A 26,052-nucleotide genomic window follows, 5' to 3' on the forward strand; every position below is an offset into this window, starting at 1 on the left:
GTGATGCACTGTGTATTCTGACACCGTTCTATCAGAACCAGCATTAATTTCTTGAGCAATTTGAGCTTCAGTAGCTCGTTTGTTGGATCGGACCACATGGGCCAGCCTTCGCTCCCCACGTGCATCAATGAGCCTTGGCCGCCCATTACCCTGTCGCCAGTTCACACTGTTCTAACACATTAACTTTGAGGACAAAATGTTCACTTGCTGCCTAATATATCCCACCCACTAACAGGTGCCGTGATGAAGAGATAATCCGTGTTATTCACTTCACCTGTCAGTGGTCATAATGTTATGCCTGATCGGTGTATGCTTTCCAACTGAACATTCATGACATGCATCTCCAAGCTATTTTAGAGAACTGGTTGATCATTGGTTGATCTAATGCTTTATTAGTTAAATTCAAGATTCACCTGTGCAATTCATCAATTCAGGACACATTTACAAAAACATCTAATATGCTTGATAAAATATGACAGCTAGTTCAACCATTTTGCATCTAATGAACTAACGCAATAATGTTTTGGGGGTAAGACTACTCAGAGAACCAGTATAATATAATTTATATCAACATGACAAACAATTGATCATGTAGGAAACAGCAGACAGTTGAACATAATCTATTGATTTTTGTTTGTTTATTATTTCCATTTTAATTCAGGTTTTCTTTATGATCTCTAGATATCTCCCATATCTCCTCTAAATGTCTAAAATAAGGACACATGTTGAGCCTAAACCGATCACATACACCTTCTAGTGTTCTGATCCTCACCATCAATCTAACCTGAATTCACTTTAATGGCTGATGACAGAAGGACCTTTGCTCTCAGAGTCATTGTGCACTCGTGGAGGGTCACTCGGATTGTGTTTTATAATTTTTAACTTGCGGTTTATAATGTGCCCAAGTTAACTGCCAGGCTCTACCATGTTAAAGAAAAACAAAGCAGGAAACTCGGACAGTTTGCTTGACAAAAACATACACGCACACACCCACACAATGTTAGTTTTAAAAAAACAGCTTTATTAATACCTCTCGTTCAAAGAAATATAAAAGACTGAGAGTTACTTCTATATTTACAGAGCATAGTTTTTGCTTCAAACAAACAGAAACAAATCCTACTTGTACAAATTGAAAAAATATCCCCTGCTGAGACTGTTCGATATTGTGTCAGCAGTAAAGAAAATAGTCCTCTTCATCGCTCAATAATAGTCTGTGCAAAGAAAGAATGCATATCAAACACACCGTGTTGCTGCTACATTAAGGCAAACCCCTAGGAACAATACACTTAGGAAACTCCTTGGTAAAGTGACAGTGTCAATTAGATAATTTCTCGGTTTTTTTTCTCCAAAAAACCTTTCCTATAGATAACTTTCCCACATCTTCCATAAAAACAAAGCATAAACAGGTCAAAATCTCTTAAAATGGTTAGCAGATCATTCAGTACCCTTTAAATTCAAAGCTAATCACTGGTTGACCATAACTGAAATAAAAGCTTTAGACAGCATACACCTCTGAGGAGCCTTTACAGACCAGGTTTGGAGCGTTGGTTATGGAAGCTGTTACTCTACATTTGAATGGAGGATCAGTAGTTTGACAACTTCCTCTCTACTCAAAGTGCTGCGAGGGTTTGTGCCCCTCGCCATAAATACCTCTTCATTGGCATGGAAACTATGAAGACAAACCTAAAACAAACTCAAATCCACTGCAAAAAAAAAAAAAAAAAAAAGTGTGCTTAAAGTGGACATTGCATGTTAAAAGCATAACATAAAATTCCATTAAATTAGGAAAACAAAAGCTACTCCCTAAACAATACAATTCATCATGGCATACAGATTTGTGCAGGAAATATCAGCTTGAACGTTCTGCATGCTGTTGCGTATGGAAAAGAAGAAGAAAAAAAAAAAAAACACTTTCAAAAGTACATTTATCAGATCAACTGATACAATTAATTTAAGAGACAAACATTCACAAACATCAAAAGATCACAGTCTCCTCAATGGTTTCAAAAACAACATTTCTATGAGGAGCAACCCAACCGCCGCGGCGCTCTGACTCTTAGTCAGCCACTGCGTCAACTGAAATAAAAGTCCTGTGGAAAAGCGGTAGGCAAGCTTAGTTTTGGTAGATCTTCTCACTGGTGGAGTAGTCATTGGTAGTGCAGGTGTGGGCGGCCACCCCTCGGTGGATGGGTTCGGGGCTGTTGCCGGCGCTGCCGATGGTCAGGTTGAGCAGACTGGTGCACGTGGGCAAGTAGACGTGCTGGACATGTTCCACCTCTGACCGACACACAGGGCATGACTGTAAAGATAAAACAGCAGACTTCAGTCAGCATTTACCACAATAACATTCAAGGAATATTGTTATAGTATATCTTAAAAAAAAGGTATACAAGTCATGTGGTAGATAGTCACAATTAAGGCTGGGCAGCATATGCCATGCTACAGAAGTAGTGTCAACAGTAGAGATTTTTCTTACCCCTAATATCACATTAGATGTATTTGCACAGAAATTAGTAACTTTACTTTGTTTAAATGTGATAAAGAAGAGGGCAAGTCTATAAGGTCTATAACATGAAGCAGAGTTTACTTGTTTTTTTGCAGTGACCTTTATCTGTTTTATAATTTTGCTGCTTTTTTAAAAGGTTGCTTTGAATCTTTGGTTACGTAATGTGAAGTCATTTTGTACTGATGTCATTTATTATGAATAAACCTTTTGTTCTATGATCATGTCCAATTGAAAATAACTAAATGAGATGCTTTGCAACTGAAAAATGTACTATTTAATTCACTGTATTAGAAAAAATTAGGCATCACCACATTGTTATTATATCTACAGTTTAAAACACATACACCAAGTAAAAAAAAAAAATCTATAAAAAAAATGCACGCGTGTGTGTGTATGTGTGTATAATATATATATATATATTAAAAATGTTAATAATATAACTTGATATCACAATGAAGAAAAAAGTAGCTTGGCATAATCTTTTAGTATCATTTCCTAAATATATCTTAAAATAATGTGTGTCTGTTTTTTATATATATATATATATATATATAAAAAACAGACACACATTAATTTTAAGATATATTTAGGAAATGATACTAAAAGATTATGCCAAGCTACTTTTTTCTTCATTGTGATATCAAGTTATATTATTAACATTTTTAAGGCAATGTTGGATAAAATGTAACCAAATGCAAATGTTGTCTGACCTGCAGCTGTGCAGCACAGTTCTGGCAGCACACCATGTGACCGCAGGGGCAGAATGCGGCGTCGATCTCTTCTTCGCAGCACAGCATGCACAGCAGCGCCTCCCGCAATTTCTGCAGCTTCTCCTGTAGTAAGCGGCTCTGCTGGCAGCCCCCGCAGTCCAGCGCCCCCTCCTGGTCGCGGGACGGCGACCGGGACGACGGAGTTCGCTCCCCCGGCCTCGACACCATGTCCACGATACCGGCGTTGTACAGTGCACGTCTGGCATAGTCGTACACTTCCTTGGAGGTTCGACGGATGTCGAATACATACTTCTTGCCCAGGTTGATGTTCTCATTGAGGAAAAGTGAAGCCAGGTGACCCTTGAAATCCCGGCTGTACTGCATCATGACAGCGTTTGTCACGGTGTCACACCTGCAGACAAAACCAAGAGTGATTGGTTAGCAAGATGGCGTATTACACATTAACACATTATCTGCTCAGCGTCTGCCACACAGCAGCTCAAATGAGCCATTATCCATCAGAAATAATGGGCTTTTGAAAAGCTGCTGTAGTTGTGAAAATGAAGGATGGTGCTGCTTATTAGAGTTCAAGAGCAGAGAGCAGTGGCTTTTCTTGGTTCTCCAATGTCTTGGCAATAAAAGCTCTTATCGAGGGCTGAAGAAACGGCACCTCACACACTAACACATTTAAACAGGTGAAAGCTGTTTTATTGCCAGACATATATAACACTGTCTAGGTTAGATAATGGGAATGCATGTTGCTGCAGAGCAACATCTTATTTTGTGCTGCTCCTATAAGATTGAACTAAACTCAAAATCCACAAAATAAAGTCAGTTTATCAGCAAGATCTGTGTCAGTGTTGGGAAAGATACTTTTAAAAATAATGCATTACAATATTGTGTTACACCCTAAAAAAGTAACTAATTGCGAAAAGTAATGCGTTACACTTTTTCTCACCATGGCTAGGCTTGCTTCTTTGTTTTTCAATAACAACAACAAAAAGTTCTATTTTTGGCAAATGTTAAGACCCTTTCACACCAAAAGTGAAATGAATACATCTCAGGCTGAAGGAAATGGATATTTACATCTGTACAGTAGAGGGCGCAGTTTAAACAAACCTTTCAGCTGTGCTGTCATTCTCGATTAAAGAAGAATAGGATACAGGAGAAGAATTTCTAAATCTAATCTAAAGTCATTTTTGCTTATTAGTATGGTTGAATTAGATCATTGAAGGTCAGCAGCAAGACACTGGTGAATAAAGTGAGATTAAATACATAAAGTATATTTGCGTCATTTAATATAGTTAATCATTACAGGTTTGCTTAAAATTCTGAGATTGCATTTTGCTGTTTTTATTCATTTTGAGGAATACTGAATGTTTTCATGCAAGTGAGATGAGTAAATGTATGCTCACATTTAGTCTAGAACTACAAGCCTCTCACAACATAGGGACAGGAGAGCTATCAGTCAATAAATGTGAAAAAGTAACTTGGATATTTTGTTGTAAATTGAAAAAGTAATGCATTACTTTACTAGTTACTTGAGAAAGTAATCTGACTACATAACTAAAGTGACTTGTAATCCAAGCCTTTTATTATGTTCTTTTGCATTGTGAAATTATAACTACTAAGCATCCCCCTCAATTAAACATTACTGTATTATAATGTTTTCGTAAGGCTGACCCACTTGTACTGCTATATTATGTTTAGTTACTTTGTAACACGTTTGACGATGCAAGACGCTCTCACAGCTAGCCGTTTAAAAAGAAAGGCCGAAGTTCAAAAGTCCAAAACAAAAGCAGCTAATCCTGTAAAGCACAAAACGCCTCAAACAGAGCAAACTGCTGACACAGAGGCGAAGGAAATACTATAGAACTTTAACAATAACCAAGGCCAAAGAGAGATTATTACCTCTCTATGATAACAATGCCTAAAAAACAACATATTTTAAGTGGTCCAGACAGGTAAACTAAAGCATGCTAGACACACAGGGCCAGATTTAGACAGGGCAAATTAGGAGGAATTGCGTGAGAGTGCAATTCCAAAAAAGCACCGATGGGAGTGGAAAGTTCTGCACATGATCTACTGACAACGCACAAATTAAAGAACACAGACGGAGTCGGATCATTTCCACAATGACAAATGCAATCTACCAAGAGCAATGTACACTGGCATCTGGTTTAAGACATGCTTTTTTTGGAGGTAAATAATGGTGCAAATTCAAGTAAACTGACTAGCCCAAACCTTAGTAAATCACCTTGCATGATTCATTTAAATACTCTCCTCCCATAAATTTTGTGTAAATGAGGGAAACGCCTGCAAATGCATATCTGTCCATGCCTTTTCAGCACTATTTTTTCATTTTGTGTCTTTAGTAAATCCTAACAATAGTTTTTTTTTTTTTTTTTTTTAAATGCCAAAAGAGGTCTGGCATTCGCTGGCGCAAGCTGTTAGTAAATCTGGCCCTAAATGTCTTAGGAAAAGTCATGTGCACAAGGTGTGTAGTGTCAAGAACGACAAAGCTGCCTTACTGCACATTAACGTGAAAAAATAAATAACGTTTAAGAATGTAATGATGCATCGTGCTCACTGAAGGATTATATGGTGCTTTCACCTCTAAATGTGCCTGTATCAACGAATCTCACCTGTAAAAGGCATGCGTCTCTGTGATCGCCCGGTACAGCCCACTAGCTGCTCGATTACTGATTAACTTGAACAGCAGGACCACACTGTCACTGGTTTCCTTGGTGACAGTCAAGTATACACTCTTCCCTGATTGCGTGGCAATTTGTATTATGGGATAGGATATCCTGCATTGAAGGGAAAATATGACACATTGCATTCAAAGGCACTAATAGCACAAATCGACTTAAAGTTACATGACTGATCCAGAGAAGTGCTCTGGGCATAATTTAATGAAAAATTAGGCCATCAGGAGCACTATGGGCTTTGTCGCCACACCTTCTTACCTGTTAACCAGGGTGAAGTCCTCTCGGCAGATAGCTATGCCCTCTGGTCCTACTCCGATAGCCAACCTCTGTCCTTCAGCGTCCCGCACCCAGTGCCACTCCACCCCATAATGCTCCAGCAACGACACCAGCTGCAGGGCTTGGTACTCCACAGAGGCCTGGCTCATACCCTCCAGAGCCTTGTGCTTGGCTATGATACTGCCAAAAATCAAAAGAGACACATTGAGTCCGAGAGGAAAATGACAACAGCTGACCACATGAAAAGTGGGAGAAGAGTAAATTTATTATTATATATATTTTACACACACACACACACACACACACACACACACACACACACACACACACACACACACACACACACACACACACACACACACACACACACACACACACACACACACACACACACACACACACACACACACACACACACACACACACACACACACACACACACACACACACACACACACACACACACACACACACTAATATAATATAGCTGACAATTACTTTTATTATGGCCAATAACTGACATGATTTAATGTTTAAACTGGAAACGATACTTATGACCTGATATTATCTTCTTCCAATATCAGCCAAAAACAAACAGACTTGTACAGGCAATTTTAAAAGAAAATATTTCTCTGAAAGATACCGATAAAGTCACCAATATTTTGTGCATGTTTAGCAAAAACAAGTAATCTAACATCATATTAATCACTGACAAAGTCCATGGCTTTGTGTTAGTCTGTATGAAGCTCTTTGATTTTCCTCTTGTAAGCATTAGTCTTAATTTGATTTGATGACAATGATGATTAATCACTAGAGACAGATTTCATTAATCCACTTTGATTGTATTTGATTAGGTTGTCTGTTATCCAAGCAAAACAAGTTACAAGTTAAAGAGTCTGAACAGAACTCTACAAAAGGAGCACTGTAATTAGTCAAACACCATTAGAAGAGCTTTGTTTACATCCACACAGCCCTGGATCAGATGTAAACGTGAGCGCACAGATTAGAGCTCAGCTCCGTTGACTTGTAAGTAACCACCTAAAAGCCTAACAACCAGTATATTTTGTGTGTGTGTGTAATTATTCAGATATTTTGGCCTGACCATGTTTTTCTTAAGTGTTATCTGACATAATAAAGATTTTTTTTTTTTTTCTGACACAGTTTAACTTGATCTTGTCATATTGCATTACCTTTTTTTTTTTTTTTTTTTTTTAACTATAGTGAATATAGTGAAAACTATAATAATGAATTAAATGTTCAAGGTGTCTGAATAAATTTTGGTTTGATTATTATATTATATTATATTATATTATATTATATTATATTATATTATATATTATATTATATATTATATTATATTATATTATATATTATATTATATTATATTATATTATATTATATTATATTATATTATATTATATTATATTATATTATATTATATTATATTATATTATATTATATATTATACTGAGAAAGTACATTATCAGCTTTGCCTTGATGGTGGTTTATGGGATCTGCAATTCTATTTTAACAAGCTGTGGGTTTTAGTATCATTTTTTATTTTTTTTAATGCATTAAAACATGTTTGTATTTGTGTTCATAACAGATGTTCACATCTGTTATGAATGGTTTTCATATTAAAATGCCAGGCTAAATACATTTAAATTCGTACTTTATATTTTGTTTGATAAAATACACCACCGTTCAGAAGTTTGGGGTCAGTAAGATTTTATTCATTTACTTATTTTTAAAGAAATTAACACTTAATAAAACAAAATGATACAATATGATACAAACTGACAAATCTTTTGTAACTTTACCATTTTATATAAATGCTGTTCTTTTAAACATTTTACTCAAGGAATCCTATAAAAATAATTTTTTGTAGGATTCAAATAAATAAATACATTTTTTTTAATATAAATATCCTTAAATATATTTTTTATTTTTATTTAAATTATTACAGCATCCACAAAAATATTTTGCTAACACAAAGTGTTTGTTTTTAATAATAATTTATTTATTTAATTATATCAATACAGCTTAACTTCTATTGAACCCATAACAATAATTTAACATCATAAAAGCACGATAAAATGCAATGGAAGTTGAAGGTTGTAGAGATAATCATAATTGGCATGTTGGTTTACCTGTTGATGGTGGCTTGGCTGGGCTCTGTGGCACAGAGTTCAGTGTACCAGTACTTGGCTGTGTTCTGGTTATAGTCACCGAACTCGGCCTGGGCTAGGAGGGCGCTGAGCTCTTCGGCCTGTTCAGAACACATCCGCAGATGTCCGCGGTGCAGATCCTCTTTCACATGCATAAAAAACAGGTGCCTGTAGAGCAGAAGAGACAAACAAAGAAAGTGAGACAGTTTGTTATGGATGGAAGCAGGTGGCTGGTGGTACTGTGAAAAGTGAGGGAACCATATATGGATGTCGACAGGTGGTACAACAGGAAAGCGAGAGCGATATACAGAGTCTGAAGCAGGTGATGGGGAACTTAAATTACAAAAACACATCTCGCACACGCTCTCACATGCTGCTTAATAAGATCCATGAATAGATATCATTTAGGTGAATGGTCTCTTTAAAAGGGAACAGTGAAAACCAGAAGTGACCAAAAATCAATTGAAAATAGCAAAAGGTCAAAGGAAAAGCAGAAATGATGGTTTCCATTCCAAATGATGGACACTTTCACTTTGAAAACAAAACAGGAGAACTTTGCATTTGTGTGTGAAGTGGTTTGACTTTTGCTCCTGTCTCGTTCTTATCTCTCTTATCTGGCAGCAAAACAACTCCTGAGGTTACATGCCCCGTAATGCACAACCCCGTCGGCATGTTACAAAACGATAAGAATGCCGTCTCATACAGTGCATGAAAAGCACACTCATTACTCACTGCTGACATAAATCCCTTCAGGAGTACTAATCGTGTGTTTTACTGAGGATGGATCTCCTTTCAGCTGTCTGTGGGACTGTCAGTATTTGTTCTCTGATCGATCAATAGCAGAAGTCTCAAGGATAAAACTTGACATTAAAGTCATAAACCAGACTTGCAGCCATGAGAACACTGGCTTGTTAGTGACTTATCTTTTTATTGATTGATTCTCTCTAAGGAAATGTTTTTCACCTTGACTAAGCATTAGACTGCTTCCTGCTTAGCTGTCAAAAGTACAGATTAACCACATTAACTTAACCACATTGTAATAGTGAAAATAAGATATTTGCATAGTTATTTCCGGGATCAAAAGTCACTAAATGATGATTAGGTGAGCAGGATGTGAAAATTAAGAGAGAACATTACTATGAATCAAAAAAGTAAAAAAAAAAAAAAAAAAAAAAAAAAAAACAAACGTTTGTCATTGTGTATAATTTAAAATATAAAGAAAAAAGTAAAAAATAAAAAAGTAAGTAAACGTAAAAAATAAAATTTAAAAATTTAAACTATGAAACAAATGTTTGGTTGCTTTTCTGTATCATACTAGAGATAAAATAAAAAAAAAAAAAAAAAAAATAATAATAATAATAATAATAAATGATTAGATAAAATTATTAGTAATTAATATTACCTGTAAGTGTTAGTGATGTTTATTATTGTTTTTTTTTTTTTAATTTAGAATATTAGTCTAAAGATAATGTTATTATTGTTAATAATGTTCTTATTATTTGATGTTATTAATAAAAATAATTTTACATTAATATTAATAATAAAATCATCATTACATTTTAAATGTATTAAATAATTACTATATTACTGTTAACATTTTATTATTATTATTATTATTATTATTGTTATTGTTATTATTATTATTTACTAATATTACTACTGCATTAATACCATCACAAACATGTTTGCTGTGTGTCTTCATCATACGTATGTCCAGGGAAAAACAAGTTGAAGTTGCCTGTACTGTATCAGCCGTTCATCAGCTCCTGTGGTTCTTCACAAACCTGTTTAACAGCATCATGAGTAACTAATCCCCAAACCTCCATTCTTCCTGTACGAACCAGCTCTGGCTCCTTTAGGTTTATGTATATCTGACCCAAAGCCCTATGTCCCCATAACCTTATGTCCACTACAATTTTGCAAGTCCCCTGAGATGAGGTTTGAAGACCAAACAGGACTGATGTTTACCCCAGCATGCCTCTGTTCCCCCAGCCAACAGAAGAGCTTGGGAACACCAAAACAGGCTGAGAGACATTCCTGCTCTGCTCACACAGGCGATGGCTCTTTAGGAAAACAAACAACGGCATATCAGTTTGCGCAGTGCTGCCGACAAAAGCCCTGGACTGATAAACATTGACTTTGGATGAAAAAAGGACAATATAAGAAAAGGCAGAGAATGAAAGATTTGAGGTGGATTCATAGGCCAGACAAATAAACAAGACCTGCAGTTTGACAAAGGGAGTCTCGCCCGGCCTGACGAGGCACTTCCCTGTGGTGACATCAGATTCATGTGATGAATTACCTGGCAGGCAAAACAAAGGCGGCTGATGGGGGCAGGGAGGGAGGCAGAGAGAGGTTACTAGCGGTCAAACTCAAGCTACTCCAGCATGGAACGTGCGGTGCCAGTTCAGTCAGGCTCGTTACGCGACTAATCTTAGAAACGCGCAGCTGTGCTGATGCAGCCACTCGTCATCAACAAACACCGTCACACAATATGTTCCTTCACTGTATATGGGTCTAAAGGGTTGGTACGAACACAGAAACTGAAAAGATGCACAATGTTTAGTAAAGTATTAAAGCAATATGCCACGTTACAGTGATTTTACCAAGGGGCATGATTCCCAAAAACTAAATGACCAGTGGAAATATCAAATTAATTCACACAAATGTCCCATTTCGGCCATACTTGTGAAAAAGAAGTGTGCTTAATTGACATGAACGATGTACACTTGTAGTGCATTTCAAATCTTAAAAGTATTTTAAAAAGTCATTTCAAATGATATAATACTAAATGAAACAAAAGGCTACTTCAGTGTACCTAAAGAAAATACACTTTAATGACTGCGTTTCTTCACACACTTTAAAAAAAGTTTCACTTTAATGTACATTTTAAAGTTAACACTTCTTTTATTGTTCTGCTGACTAACATGCTGATGCACATTTAAAACACTTGAATATAATTTTAACTATAGGGTGTTATTCAATATCACATTTAAAGGTGACCTAGAATTAAAAATTGAATTTATATTGGCATAGTTAAATTCAGTTCAGTACATGGAAATGACATACAGTGAGTCTCAAACTCCATTGTTTCCTCCTTCTTATATAAATCTCATTTATTTAAAAGACCTCTGAAGAACCGGCGAATCTCAACATAACACCAACTGTTACGTAACAGTCGGGGTGTACGCCCCCAGTATTTGCATATGCCAGCCCACGATCAAGGCATTACACAAGGGCAGCCAGTATGATTCCCATAACAAGTCCCATAAAAGTATGCTGAAGAAGTGTACTCTTTCAAAAGGGAAATAGTTTGTAAGCCGCTGAGCAGCTGAGAGCAGCAGATTGTGCTGGAGTCTAGTGTCTCAATTCTGTCAGATTAGTGGGGTTGGGGGGGGGGCGCACAGGTGTGATCCACTCTCTCTCTCACCAACTATTTCATTCACATTCACTTGAAAGGGCCATGAAGTTGACTATGTGTGTATGTGTATGTATACACTGAGTGTATGTGTGCACAAGGTCCAGCATTCATGTTATAAAGATACGATTCTGTGTGTTGGTACGTAAACTGCTTTTTAAAGTATCCTCACCACATTATATTGCGTTTACTGCATGAAATCATGATGTCCTAAACCTAGTATTACCAAACCTCAACAACAAAAGTGAAACTTCCCCCATGAGATTACCAAACTAATAAAATAAAATCTAAAATGAGTCCCTTTGAGGTTCCTAAATCAACTGAGAAGTATGCTACTTTTAAACTACAGAGCTCCTCACACAAAAACATAGAAATAATCACTTTGTAGCAGGAGCACTTGATCGTGTAGCTGGAAGAATTGAATTAAAAATGTCTGTACCCTTCTGCTGACAGGAAATGGGTCATAGCATGATATCTGAGAGAGCTTGAGCTTTGCGAAGGAGGGCTTTTGTGGGTTTGAGGTTTTGGCTTCAAATACAGTGCACTTTTAACTGAATTTCCTCAGATGTTTGGCTGGAAAGTGAATCTCATGACAACACGCAGGAGAAAATAATCAGAACTATTTAGAGTTCACAAAGTTTATGGCACTTTCAAATTAGCTGATAGTTGGTTTGTTGAAAGATTGTAAATATGTTTTATTTGAACTTGCTTGAAAATGTGAATAATATATTTTTGAACAATTTCAGAGACAAACCTACGGAGCCCCTAAAGGGACATGATGGTGGAAAAAAAGATGGGATGGGATGGGATGGGGAAAAAAAAAAAAAAAAAAAAATTCAATGCTTTTGCTTTCCTTCGCAAAAATGTTAGTGTTCCCTGGAGAAACTTTGTGTTCACTCGCAAATAACTCAAAAGTTTTGTGAGAAAACGCAAAGTTTCTTGGTGGCAAAAGCATTGACTTATTATTTGTCCTCCCATCTCATATTTTTTCCATCACCATGTCCCTTCAGAGGCTCCATACAAACCTGTTTAAAGCTGAAAGATACACTATAATATATAGGATTCTGGTCACTATTTTTTGCTCAATTCTTTCCTTACCAATTGTTTTATCTTCTCGGGTTCAGGCAAAGTCATTGTGGGGGGCCAGATGTTTGGGGGTCTGACGCAAAGAACAAAACATTCCTCTGAAATGAAACCAGAAGCTTCTGCCCGGAGACAGCAACAAAGAGGGCAATCCGCACAGGAGTTTCATTCTTTTCAGGCGCCCTTTGAAACAATGTGGTTTCAGAGTTAGTCAAATAGCATTGCTCTGAGCCGTGTGGCGGGGGTTACTCGCAGTCAACGAACTCTAGTAAACCCTGCCATGCATCACAGGTAAACACCTCCTCGCTAACCCACAAAGTGTTAATCATCATTCGCTCAAACACGCAAGAAAATTCAGATGAAAACTGAATCTACAACGGGTATTCAAACAAAGGGAAGCTTTGTGCTCAAACGCCTCTGGTAAGTAATGTGTTCAGCACTGGTTTGGCAAACGGAAATAATGCTGTGGGCCAAAAAAAAAAAAAAAAAACCCCTAACAAAATTAAATTGGTGGTGGAGAAAACCTTAACATCATTCCTAAGTAATACACACTCAGCTCAAAGAGGTGTAGGTTACTACAGTTCATCCACAGATGTGGTTAAACCTGTTCTGCTGTCAGAGTAAACGCAGCAAGACAACAGAGCTCTAGTGTTTTAATTCACAAATTATCATTAAAACAAAGAGGAAGAGTGCAAGATGCAAGCTTTAAAATTAAAATCTTTGGATAGAAATTTAAATGCAAACTTATTTCTGGATATACACAGTTAAATAGTACACAAATGATTGTGATATTAAATTTAACAAAACTTCACTGCCTCAGAAAATGCTCAATTTACTAATTTAGCTTTGAATCAGAAATATGACTTTACTGGGGAATGAGGCAGTGTCACCTTTGCAGGGTGTAGTGTGAAGACAAGAATTAATGCTTGTTTGTTTAGAATTTAGTGACATGCCAACTACCATAGCTGTATTGATGGAGAGAAAGAAGTGGGGAAAAAAGTAATTTACTAAACTATATATAAAACAACAAATAAAAGCAACATTTAAATAAAAAAATAAAAATAAAAAAAATAAAAAAAACTGGCATCACTCCATTCTTTTCATAAGAATCCTAGAGAAGTTATCACAGTTCATCAAAATATGCTTCATTGGACTCTGACATTATACTCTGGAGTGCGGGTGTAGATAATATGGTCTGTTTTGTACCACAAGATTTATTTAGCGTGCCATTTTTTGAGGATATAAGCATTTATAATGGGTTTGAGGCCTGAAGGTGGAATAGGGCAGGAATTAATGTCAACAAAAAAGGGGGAAAAAAAATGGTTGCAAGCCAGATTTGAACTCCTATTTCTCATGTTAGCACCACAGCTCAACATTTCAATATATGACTCTGACCGAAACGGCTGATCCACATACAAAGCTTCGGGAGGATCTTGCACGTCACAGTCTTTCTGCGGTAAGGAGGTAATCAGGAGCTTACTGGGATTGCTGGTGACCTTGTTGTCAGGATTGGATGTGGGGTGAGAGGTTCGTCTCAACAGTTGTCTTTTTGAGATCATGTTGACCCTGAATAGCACCCGCACTCCAGTTCCTGATGACAACACCCAGGGCCCTGACTGTGAAGATAACAAGACCTGAGATCACAGCGGCATGTTTTGCATATTTGCAGGCGTAAAGACAACCAGTGGTGTTGCAAGTAAGAAAGCTCAGTGGATGTTTTCGTGTTTCTGAACAAGAACCAAATAGCCAGAGTTAGAGAATGTGCATGGCTTAATCTTTTAAACATTATTTGCTGCTCTTCCCAAAGGCTGAAGCTAAACCAGTGCACTGATTAATATTTAAAAGAGCCCTTCTCTTATTGAAAGTATGCTGTGCCTCTGCTAATGGTGCTGGCCTCTGTGGATCAACAGGATCATTCAGTCCTGATGAGAATGCTAAACACTCAAGCTCTCTAAAACAATACAGGCATCTTTAAACAAGCCTGGCACGCAGAGCATGCCATAAAGACTAGTTAGAGCATAATCATATGCATGCAACCGCTGTTGAGTGCTGACTACTCAACATTAACCCTATTTCTCCCCCATTACACCACAAATGTTAGCTGTGCATAGTCAAACCAATTATTTTTCAGCCGAAAGTTGCCTCGAGGATGGGTTAATGAGGTTTAGCAAGCGCCTACACGCTACATGCTTGCGCCATGTCAGTGAACGTTGACAAATCCATTGATTTTAATGGTGTGTTGCAGGTATACAAATGAAAAATGCAAGGTTTTTCGTGACAGCGGTGCTCATAACACATCAATACAATTTCTTGAAATAAATACCATTTTCAAAAATACAATAAGTTGTAAATAAAGCAAAGATTACAGGAGCAGAAAATGCCTTTTTATTATTTGTACTTCAAAATTTCACTTTTAATTGAAATTTGAAATGTACTAGCAGTTTGTTTCTAAATAAAACAAAAATTCAGTGTACTGCGTCAGAGCTTTTGCTAGTTTGTGTGTGTGTGAAGCTACATGAAGCTACATTTGTTTCTGAGTCGGAGATAGCACATGGTACTGCCAGGAAGAGTCTTAAAAACATGTCGACTAACACTTGGCTTGACAGGAGTGTGAACATGTCCGATTACACATACTGAAAATAGAGCAGGACAGATTAAGAGATGCCGTTTTTTGGGGGGTGGGGATTTCTTTAACACGTGGGAGTAATTGTGGTCGACTCTGATACTCAAAGGATCCAGTAATGATGTAAGCAAGATTAGACCCTCAAGGCTGGTGGTTATCTTTAAACTGTGCCTCATTTGAGGATTTTACCTAGCAAAACACCAAAAAAAAAAAAAAAAAAAAAAAAAAAAGAAACAAAGAAAGAAAGAAAGAAAGAAAGAAAGAAAGAAAGAAAAAAAAAAAAAAGATGTCCAAGCACTGGAAACACTGTATTTTGTGCTGAATCCTTTTGCCGTACTAGTAAACATTTCTTCTATCTGGCAATCATCCATCACAACTCTCTAAAGAGGAAGTATAAAGATCTATTTTGAAAGATGCACTTATTCTAATGAACATGAGGAACTGTCATAATAATGGACCAGAGAAGCTAGCCTTTCCATTCGGCCCGCTCTGGGTCTTATATAAGCGGCTCTTCTGCATTCAGAGGCCTGTGCACTGTTTAGTGCATCTTACATAACAGAACAGACAGAGATAGAAAGGAAGTAGAGAAAGTGTGAAAGTCTAAGCAGATTTCCAGTCCTGGACAGGAGCTGAGGTGCAGCATGGGTCGGTGCATGACCCTTTCTCATTTTGACATTTTCAACTTGGGATTCTCAAGGCACACTGAATTTTTTCGCTTTTTTATGGGCTCATATTCATGAAAGATGTTCAAATCCATGGCACATGAAAATGGTAATCAAATAGTGGGTATTACCATTTTGGTAATTGTCGCTGAATCGTGGTACTGTCACAGTACTTTTTTGGAACTTCCAGCATAGGTCGAACCAGTCCCTCTCATGCTAGTTTCTAATGTCTTTTGGTCATAAATCATCACTAGGTCGCTCTGGAGTGGTTTTACAGGGAAGAGAGAATGACAGATTTCATGCGCATGCACGATTTCACTTAAAAATTCTGTCAGGAAATTTGTATGAGTCTGTGGTAAATACATGCCACAGCTCACTGCCGGTCGATGCGATGGGCATTGGAACGCAGTGTCGAAGTAGGGCAGAGGTCACTGCACAAACAAGGTTAGAGAACATGACCCTTGTAGCCGGAGGCAGGGCCGCGTCATGCATGCATATGCGCTCACACACACAAATCTACAACAGTGCCGAAGAGAATACAAAGGACTGTTTTTTTAATGTGACTGCAGCCTGCGTTACACTCAGAAATGCCAGGCAGTCATCCATATTCTGCTATGGACGTCACTTTCTCCATTTAGTCCAATACAGTTTACTCTGACATAAAGAGAAAGAGACTATATGAATGGGTTTTATATTGCAGTGTTATTTAGAGGAATGCTCAAATATTACAATTCTGTCCGATGCGTTAAGCTGATAATTATTTTCAAATGAAAGATATTACAATTCTATACTATTTTGACTAAATATATTTAAAATAAAACACTAAAAACAAAAAAGTCATTTTAAATTATACAAGTTATCACAGCATTACAAATGTACAGTATGAAAAATGGATATCCTTTTTGAAATTTGCTAAAGACTACATTGAAGTGTTATTAATAACATGTGTTAATAACATTACAGTGTTATTAAATTATCATCGTTTCAATCTGCCTTTGATTCACTTTACCTTGGCTTTCCTCTAATGGTTCACTAACAACCGTTAATAACCGTTAATAACCATAAAAATAGGGGAAATGAATGCGCACAATTAAATATACACAGATATCCATCCATCCATCCATGACAATAACAAATGTATATAAATAAATGCTGTTCATTTTTAATTTTCCATTCATCAAAAATCCTGGAAAAAAATGTGAGTTTACACAAAAACATTAACCACCACAACAATTTTTAACATAATATTATATAAATGATAAGGAGAAGAAATGTTTCTGAAGCAGCAAATCAGCATATTAGAATAGTTTCTGGAGGATCATGTGATACTGCTGCTGAAAATTCAGCTTAGCCTTCATTGGAAAAAATTACATAATTTTAATAAATGAATATTCCACAATATTTCAGATAATATTGCAGCCTCAGTGAGTAAAAACTATTTCAGAAATGATAACTAGATTTGCGGGGAAAAACAATGCACATGATGTCTTGTGACAACATAGCACACCACAGTTTGAAATGTTTCTGGTTGTATAACTAAATCTTATACAAGTAGGCAGTATTCAGTGTACACTGCGCAGTAAGCAATATGTTAATATTCCATTCTGAACACTTCCAGCTCCAATGCCTCTGTTCATTGTTATTCAATGCGCTTCAAATTCCTCTACCAAATATTCAATCTCAGCCTGATCAAAGCTTTGCTCTCGTCCTCGTTGTCAACCGAGAAACAAAGTCTCAACCCCCGCCATCTCAAATTTTCCTAACACGTCAGCCTTCACACTTTCACACACTGTAAGCTGTTTTCATGCCCATTTGGAAGGCCGTCCAGGGTGCCGTAACAGCTTGAACGATATTACATGTGGAAGCTCTACGGGTGTGACGTCCCCCCAACCTCGCATCAAGAAGTCTTGCGGAAAGAAGCACAACACGGTGCAACTTTTAATTAACAGTTAATTAACATTAAAAGTTTCTACTTCACCCCAAAATCCTTCAATCTTCCCATCCGCCATCTGTCAGTGACCCCTGCTAATCTCCCTCAGGTCACCAGAAGGCCATCTAAACCAAAAAAAAGTGGCTTTTAAATCACAAAGCCTTAGAAAAGGACACGGTCCAGTCACCAGGAAACGGAAGCAAGTGCACATGCATACACTGCCCTGCCAGAGATGTTCTGCCCAGAGAGTGCATGGCTGTGGGAATGACTGCGGGAACTGGCACACAAGTCCACTTTATTTTATTGAAAAAGACCCAGCAGTGCTTGGAGTGCACAAAACGCAGGGCTCCAAAACGGGGCAGCTATTAAATAACAGCACACAGCAGATACCGAAGAGGGTTCACTGTGGGGTTGAAAGTAGTACGCTGCAGGTACATTCTCACTGCAAAGACACGCACAACCTGAAGCTAATGCAGTACGAGTGAGCAGGTCACAGGAGACCCTATTTATAACATCAAACAAGAAGAGAGAGTGGAAAAACACAAGTCAGAGGAAAAAAAGCGTTAACACCTGTCTGTGCCGCTCTTTGTCAGAGATAAACATTTGTGGGACCAGCGTCCTGACAAAGAGTTCATTTACATGACAAGCATTGTAACTGCCCAGTCAAATTATCCTCATACTCTGAGGAGGAAGTTGACTGCTAGAGTGCTTAAAAACTGACAGCTTCATTTCATTGTTGAAGAAATTAAAGCTTTGGATGGGGCTCTGAACTAACAATTAAAAAAATATATATATATATTTTCAGGGAAATACAGGAATGGTAATTTGTACAAATTTATGGCATAATGAACCTGACCACAGAAAATAATTAACTCTGTTACAGTAAACATAGTGGTCACAGTCTGGCACTTATAATGGAGTACACAGGCCAACACAATAAACGTTATATATAAAGACACATTACATGTTAAAACAGGACTTGTCAGTCCTTATTAGTAGGGAAACAGTCATGCACATTTGAGGGTTAAAAGCATTTGTATGAATTCTTACCAATGTTATTTTATTATTATTATTATTATACTTCTATAGCATTCATTAATATTTTAATTCTCTTAATTTTATATTATCAGTTTTCATTTTAATTTTAGTTTAAAGCTGCTGTCCATATCCATTTTTGGTTACAAAATTATCCAAAATCAATTTGAGCAAGTACATAACCAGCCAGTGTTCAAAACTATCTCCTTACCTTAGCCCAATTCACAACGGTAAGCTTGTAATATTGTTTTATAATTCGGGACAAATTTGAGCATGTCGCCTTTTGTCTTTGCATCATTACATCATGTCTGTATACATAAAGAACGAGTCTCAGCTAGTAGGCTATATCGCATGTGAGGTGGATCATTTATAGCCTTTTCTCACAGCAGCTGCAATAATTAAACTTATAAACTTGTTTCCGAAGTACAGTATCCACACCGATGTGGTGATTGACAGCAAACATTAGATTAATCCGTGCTGGGGAGCCGTGCCAAGGCACAACGCACGTAAAGATAATTCCGCAAATAACTGCAATTGCAGGTTTCAATCAGAGATGGCCACAAAGAGGCAAAATTACAGACTGCAGCTTTAAGTTTTGGTAATTTTGTCAAGTGCTTTTTTAGCTAGTTTTCTTTTTGGCTTCATTTCATTTCATTTCAATTAGATCTTCAACAAACAGAAATCACAAATGTTGCCTTTGCAACTAACTGAAATACGTTTATCCATCCCCTTTTTTATTTCAGGTTTGAATAAATTAACAAAAATGATTTTTAATAGTTTTAATTAATAACGACATTGATGATTTCTTTTAAAATAAGTTTTATTTGAGCTGTAAAAGTTTTTTTTTTTTTTTTGTGCCGGGACTTTTTTTTTTTTTTACAGAAATTCTAGTTATTCATCACCTGCATAATTCCTGAGGTTGAATACATCTCATTCTCAAAAGTACTGTATCTTTTATCCTAAGCTACAGAATTCACCGTCTTTACATGGTCGTGACAGGAGTAGAAAATAAATATGGTATAATTAAACACACAAGGATATCACACTTGTCTCATCTTCACACATATAATGCTTAAAGGGTTAGTTCTCCCAAAAATAAAAATTCTGTCATCATTTACTCATCGTTCCAAAACTGTATGTCTAGACTATCTTCTGCAGAACACAAAATAAGATATTCATGGAAATGTCTCAGTGTTTTATTTTTGTCCATACAATGGAAGTCAATGGTCACCAAAACTCTTTAGTTACAAGCATTCTTCAAAATATCTTAATTTGTGTTCCACAGAAGACAATCAGTCATACAGGCTTGCAACATCATGAGGTTAAGTAAATAATTTTTCAGATTTTGCATGAACTATTTCTTCAAGTCTTGCATCTATTCTTTCAAAACCGTACGCATTTTATTGTGTTGCCCATGTACTTTTTAAAATAAAATTATTTGGTCAAGAATATTATGGCCACAACTGTTGCCACTAGAGTTTAACTTGTATACTTGTATCCTTTAAGCTGTGCTCCACATTGGTCTCAGACAAAGAAAAGTAACAAAACTCTACATTCAGAGTGAATAAAAGAGCATGAGGTGGTGGTGACTCTGCCAGCTCAGTCTCTGTGGGTAGGAGTCTTTGAGCAGGGGATCACATTTCCTGCTGCCGCTCATAGTACAACGACCTACAGTAACCCACAGGGAGCAGGGTTACTACAGGGCAAACCACTGTACTGAGGGGGGGGGACTTTTACAGGCTACTGTACAAAGTATGCATTCTCTTTCTCTACACAAGACACATGACTACAGCTGATGTGAAGCTGAAAAAACACTCATTGTTATATGAATATTTAATTTGTAGCTTGCCCTAGATTTTTGCTTTTATATCTTAACACAGGCATGCTCCAAAAACAAGATATACTGTAGCTCAAAACGGGCATGGAATTCACATTAGACAAAGTACAGAAGAAAAATGGCTTTTCTTCCAGTAATCTCACACAAAATATTGATACACCCACATCCTCGCTTGCCTTTCTTCCTGTCGTTTTTCTTACATCTTGCTCTGTATTGGAGCGGAAGTCTAAAAACCGCTCTACTCGCAGACGATGATGAAATGTTCTCAGTCACAGCTTCCTCAAACAATATACATTTTGTTTTTCCTAATGCACATGTTGCTCGTACGTGCGTTTTTGTGTAACGTACCTTGTCTGCTCCTGCAGAATAAGGTGAGGCGCCACAAAGAACTTCACTCTGAGCCGTAGTCTGCAAGGTGTGAGATTGTCCATCTGCTGGGAGATTCTGTTCCTCAGATTCAGCCACAGGTTTTCTCCCTTACTGCCAGAAAACTGCAGCCCAAAGTAATCCACCTCAATAATTCCCAACTTTCGACATACCTGTCACCAACAAGAAAAGAGACACATTTCATATTGTTAAACATCATAATTTGTTTTCTTGTCCCCATCAACTTTCACTGCATGGAAAAGAGCAGCTTGGACATTCTTCCCAACATCTTGTGTGTGCATCCGAAGTGTTATTTTTTAATTTTGCAACATGAGAATTCGGTCATCATTACTAATCCATTTTTTATGGGTGAATAATTGCTTTAAAGACTTCATGAAATGAAAGTTGCGATAGCCTGCTCATCCATATTGTGATGTATATATAAGTGAAACGGCTTCTCAATCAAGAAAAAAAAAGGCAGGTTGAGATTGATTTTGTTCAAGAATTGATTGCTGGATCGTGCAGTCTCATGTGATTGACAGGTTGTCCCGTCATCGCGCCAGTAAACATCACCAGAGAAGATATGTCATTACAAAAGGGGTTGCAAAGTTAGGGCATATGAATTAAAAAAAAATAATGCGCATGGATAATACTGCAATATTCCATAAAGAAATAAGAATTGTAAATTTCAGTGTTGGGGGTAATGCATTACAAGTAATTTGAGTTATGTAATCAGATTACTTTTTCCAAGTAACTAGTAAAGTAACGCATTACTTTCTTTAAATTTACAACAAAATATCGGAGTTACTTTTTTCAAATAAGTTACTTTGTTTCCCCATGTATTGACCGACAGCTCTCCTGTCCCTATGTTGAGAGAAATCGACAGTAAGTGCAGAGGCGTTGTGTGAAAACATGATGATTTTTGTAGTTCTAGACTAAGGACAAGTCCTCAAAATGAATAAAAACGGTGAAATGCAATCTCAGAATATTGCAAAAATGTGCAGTAATTAAATATTAAATTAAACAAATATACTTTATTTATGTAATCTCACTTTATTAACCGACGTCTTTGCTGCAGACCTTTGATGAGCCAATTCAACCATACTAATAAGCAAAAACGACTTTAAATAAACATGACATTTGTGATCAGATTGAAGCTTATTCATTTCACTTTTGGTGGGCTTTTACATTTGCCAAAAATATAACTTTTTTTGTTGGTATTAAAAACATACAAACAAAGCAAGCCCTGCCCAGGTGGGGGGGGGGGGGGGGGGGGGAAAGCTAATACATTACTTCTCATAAAAAGTAACTAAGTATCGCTATTAGTTACTTTTTTAGGGAATAACACAATAATGTAATGCATTAATTTTAAAAGTAACTTTCCCCAACACTAGTTAGTTTTGATTTTGTGGTCAATTTATGCATAAATTAATAAAATGTATCAATTTTACAATTTTAATTTTAAAAATGCAGTTTAATGTAACAAATCAAGATCCAAAACAACAACAAACAAACAAACAAATGGTCACATTCTTATTCTCGAGTCTCGGGCGATTATTTCCTAACAGTCTCAGTTACTAATAATAGAGACAAGAAAAATCCCCTTTTAAGGGCAATTCTGAAGTGGCAAAATGACACCTTTAACACACTATTCTATAGGCAGAAGAAATAAACTTTGTAAAGTTCATGAAAATATCTTGAGAGGACATGCTGAGAGAAGATAAATTCATTCATTAATCTGAGCACAGTAGTTATGAAACCTCTTCAGCTAATTTGATTTCTTTGTTTTCTAAATTGCAGCAAGAAATAAAACGTTTGAGTTGAACTTCTAAACATTTATATAAAGTATAACGTGTTGGAAAACCCTTCACTTTCTCATTTACGTTGGAGGTGGTGTAGCGCCTCCATGCAAGAATCAAACATCTGCTGCTGCAGCGAATGAACTTTAGTAACCTCGAGCATGCCATCACACATGCACACGATTGTTTAGAGTACCCCAAACACCACTTTCTCGAAAAATAATAAGGTAAACGTTTCACCTACTACATACTGTGTCAGTTAATCATCATGCAAAATCATTGTGTTTGTTTAGGAACGATTAACATGATTATTTGCCTGAATCATTTGCGAGAAATTGAGTGTTGTGACTCAAACACTCACAAAAAAATTAAAGGACATTCTAAATATAATTTGTACATTAATGAACGCACGCAAACAGATATATAACATTAAATAGGTTGGTGTTTAGATTAAGTTTCCATGTGCCTCATACACTCATTCATTCCGCGCTCAGGCTTCAACTTTTGATTTTCAACATTTGTGTTTATTTTCTATGGAGTAATGCACGAGCGCTTATCGGATAAAATGCACACTTCAGAAACGTTTAGTGATAAACATCACATCTATTTCACATGGAGACTTTCATTCATGATCTTACCTTATTCAGACAGTCCTCACCGTTCGCCTTCGCGTCTACTTCAATCTCCATCACCACCGCATCCGGTCGAGTTACATGGCAGAGCATTTTGGAGAGGTATTTTGTCTTTGGTCTACCCGTCCTGTATGAAAAACACTACAAACAGCTCTCACTGTTGTCCTCTCTAAGCACCCTACATCAGCCCTCGCTCACTTTCCTCAAGCCTTCTGTTTCTCTCTGTGGCCCAGCGCTTCCTGCTCTATAAACGAAGCACTATTCTAGCCCCGCCCACTCCCACCACAGCCAATCACATTAGTCGCATCAAAGCGTTTAGCGAACGCTCTGACAGCAACAGAAAGCCGTGCCATGGTCATTTAGTAGTGATTACTGTGTAGGCGCCACTAGCGCCCCCTACAGGTGCTATATATTTAGCATGAAGATGTTAATAAATAATAATAATAATAAAAGATAATGTATAACAAAAATAAAAGAATGTACATAACAAATATGTAGGCTACTATTTACACATGGACAGTACGTACACTAAAGTAGGCTATAGGCTATATTATACAAATTGATCACAGATCACATAGCTAAGCTCCAAATTACCCAGGAATCCACGTAATATTCATCTGATTTATTTATTTATTTATTTAAATCTTCCATCTGTTACCTATAAATGCAATTCAATATGAGATATGTCCATTGTCAGATCTATTTTTTGTAAGAAAGTACATAACAAACCATCATTTAATAGTTTTGGAAAAAAGTCATTTATAGTAGTCTTTTTTTATTATTATTGTGACAAAGTTCAAATCAAGATTAAAATAATAAAAAAAAAATTTGAATTCACAAAACATGTAGTTTTATATACATAATTGGGGCAATAAGTTGTGTACACGCAGGCTAAATAAATAATATTTTATGATATTTTAAATATAAATTATAACATAAAAATAAATAAATCATATTTTAAATACAAATTATAATATAAAAATAAATTAAAAATATTTTTTAAACATAATACATGATAAAGAATAAATATAAATCACAATATGTTGTGAGATAAAATTAAAGGGTTAGTTCACCCAAAAATTAAATTTCTGTCATTAATTACTCTCCCTCATGTCGTTCCAAACCCATAAGACCTTCGTTCATCTTCAGAACAAAATTAAGATATTTTTTGATGAAATCCGAGAGGTTTTTTTTTTTTATATAGCCTATAGAAAGCAACAAAATTAGCTCATTCCAGGTCCAGAGAAGTAGTAAAGACATCGTTAAAATAGTCAGCGTGACTACACTGGTTCAACCTTAATGTTATGAAGCGACGAGAATACTTTTTGTGCGCAAAAACAAAACAAAAATAACGGCCAATACTGAGCCGGCATTCAGACGTAAACACAGAAGCACTTCACTGTGTCAACTGCATAGGAGACTGACAGGGTAAAGAAGAAATTGTTGAATAAAGTCGTTATTTTTGTTTTGTTTTTGCACACAGAAAGTATTCTCATCGCTTCATAACATTAAGGAAGAACCACTGTAGTCACATTGACTACTTTAAAAATGTCTTTACAACTTCTCTGGACCTTGAATGTGGTAATTTGTTGCTATATGGGAGATAAAAAAACTCTCAGATTTCATCAAAAATATCTTAATTTGTGTTCCTGAAGATGTTAACAGTCTTACAGGTTTGGAACGACATGAGGGTGAGTAATTAATGACAGAAATTAAATTTTTGGGTGAACTAAACCTTTAAGCCTTGCAAAAACTTATTTGCTTGATGCTTGTCCCTCTGAGACACCATTTTATGATCACATTTACACTTGAGTGAGTCCTAGCAAATATCTCTTGAGTGAGAACACGGCCCTGTGCCAGAGCCTGCGGTCTTGTCCAGTGCCAGAGGACAGTTAGAGTGAGTGCCAGCGTGTTACTGACTGGAGATTTCACTTCACATGTATTATGCATGTTTGCCTACAACCCTCCCTTGAGGAGCACATTGACACTAAGTGAGACATCAGCCAAAAAGCTTTTAATAATAAATACTTAAGTTGCTGGAAAAAAATAGCTATTGAGAAAAATTACATCAATGCATCTTCCGGTCATGCCAGACCAGAAACGGTCCACAGGGATGTGACTAGATTTTTGTAGTCGTCAGAATGACCTTGCAGTGGATTTGTGCGAGACAGCCCCGGGACAGGCGCCCAGCGTTCCAACACCTGTCCTCAAACTCCACACAGTGTTCCCTGAATACATCACATCAAGAAAGCAGTGTGCTTGAGGCTGTTGTTTGGAGAAAACAACAAGCCTGAAA

At 36.7% G+C, this 26,052-nt stretch overlaps 1 protein-coding gene across 1 annotated transcript; it reads right to left on the reverse strand.

The window, feature by feature from the left end:
• Positions 1-597: 597 nt before the first annotated feature.
• Positions 598-23,992, reverse strand: mylipa (myosin regulatory light chain interacting protein a). Its single transcript, XM_067411303.1, has 7 exons — positions 23,763-23,992; positions 21,308-21,498; positions 8,354-8,539; positions 6,186-6,383; positions 5,862-6,026; positions 3,217-3,628; positions 598-2,299 (listed from the first exon to the last, which is right to left on the reverse strand). The coding sequence occupies exons 1-7, from the start codon at positions 23,847-23,849 to the stop codon at positions 2,114-2,116; spliced, it is 1,425 nt and encodes a 474-aa protein (XP_067267404.1). The 5' UTR covers positions 23,850-23,992; the 3' UTR covers positions 598-2,113.
• Between the last annotated feature and the right edge of the window lie 2,060 nt (positions 23,993-26,052).

The sequence above is a fragment of the Chanodichthys erythropterus genome, chromosome 15 (assembly GCF_024489055.1).
Source record: "Chanodichthys erythropterus isolate Z2021 chromosome 15, ASM2448905v1, whole genome shotgun sequence".
NCBI lineage: Eukaryota > Metazoa > Chordata > Actinopteri > Cypriniformes > Xenocyprididae > Chanodichthys > Chanodichthys erythropterus.

Bases quoted from the DNA above. Each gene is read 5' to 3' on its own strand.
- mylipa (XM_067411303.1), bottom strand. From the start codon at position 23,849: ATGCTCTGCCATGTAACTCGACCGGATGCGGTGGTGATGGAGATTGAA. The intron at 8,540-21,307 runs GTACGTTACACA...TCTGCTCTACAG, and splicing joins ATTCTGCAGGAGCAGACAAG to GCACCTGTTTTTTATGCATG. The intron at 3,629-5,861 runs GTGAGATTCGTT...TTTTGTCTGCAG, and splicing joins GAGACGCATGCCTTTTACAG to GTGTGACACCGTGACAAACG.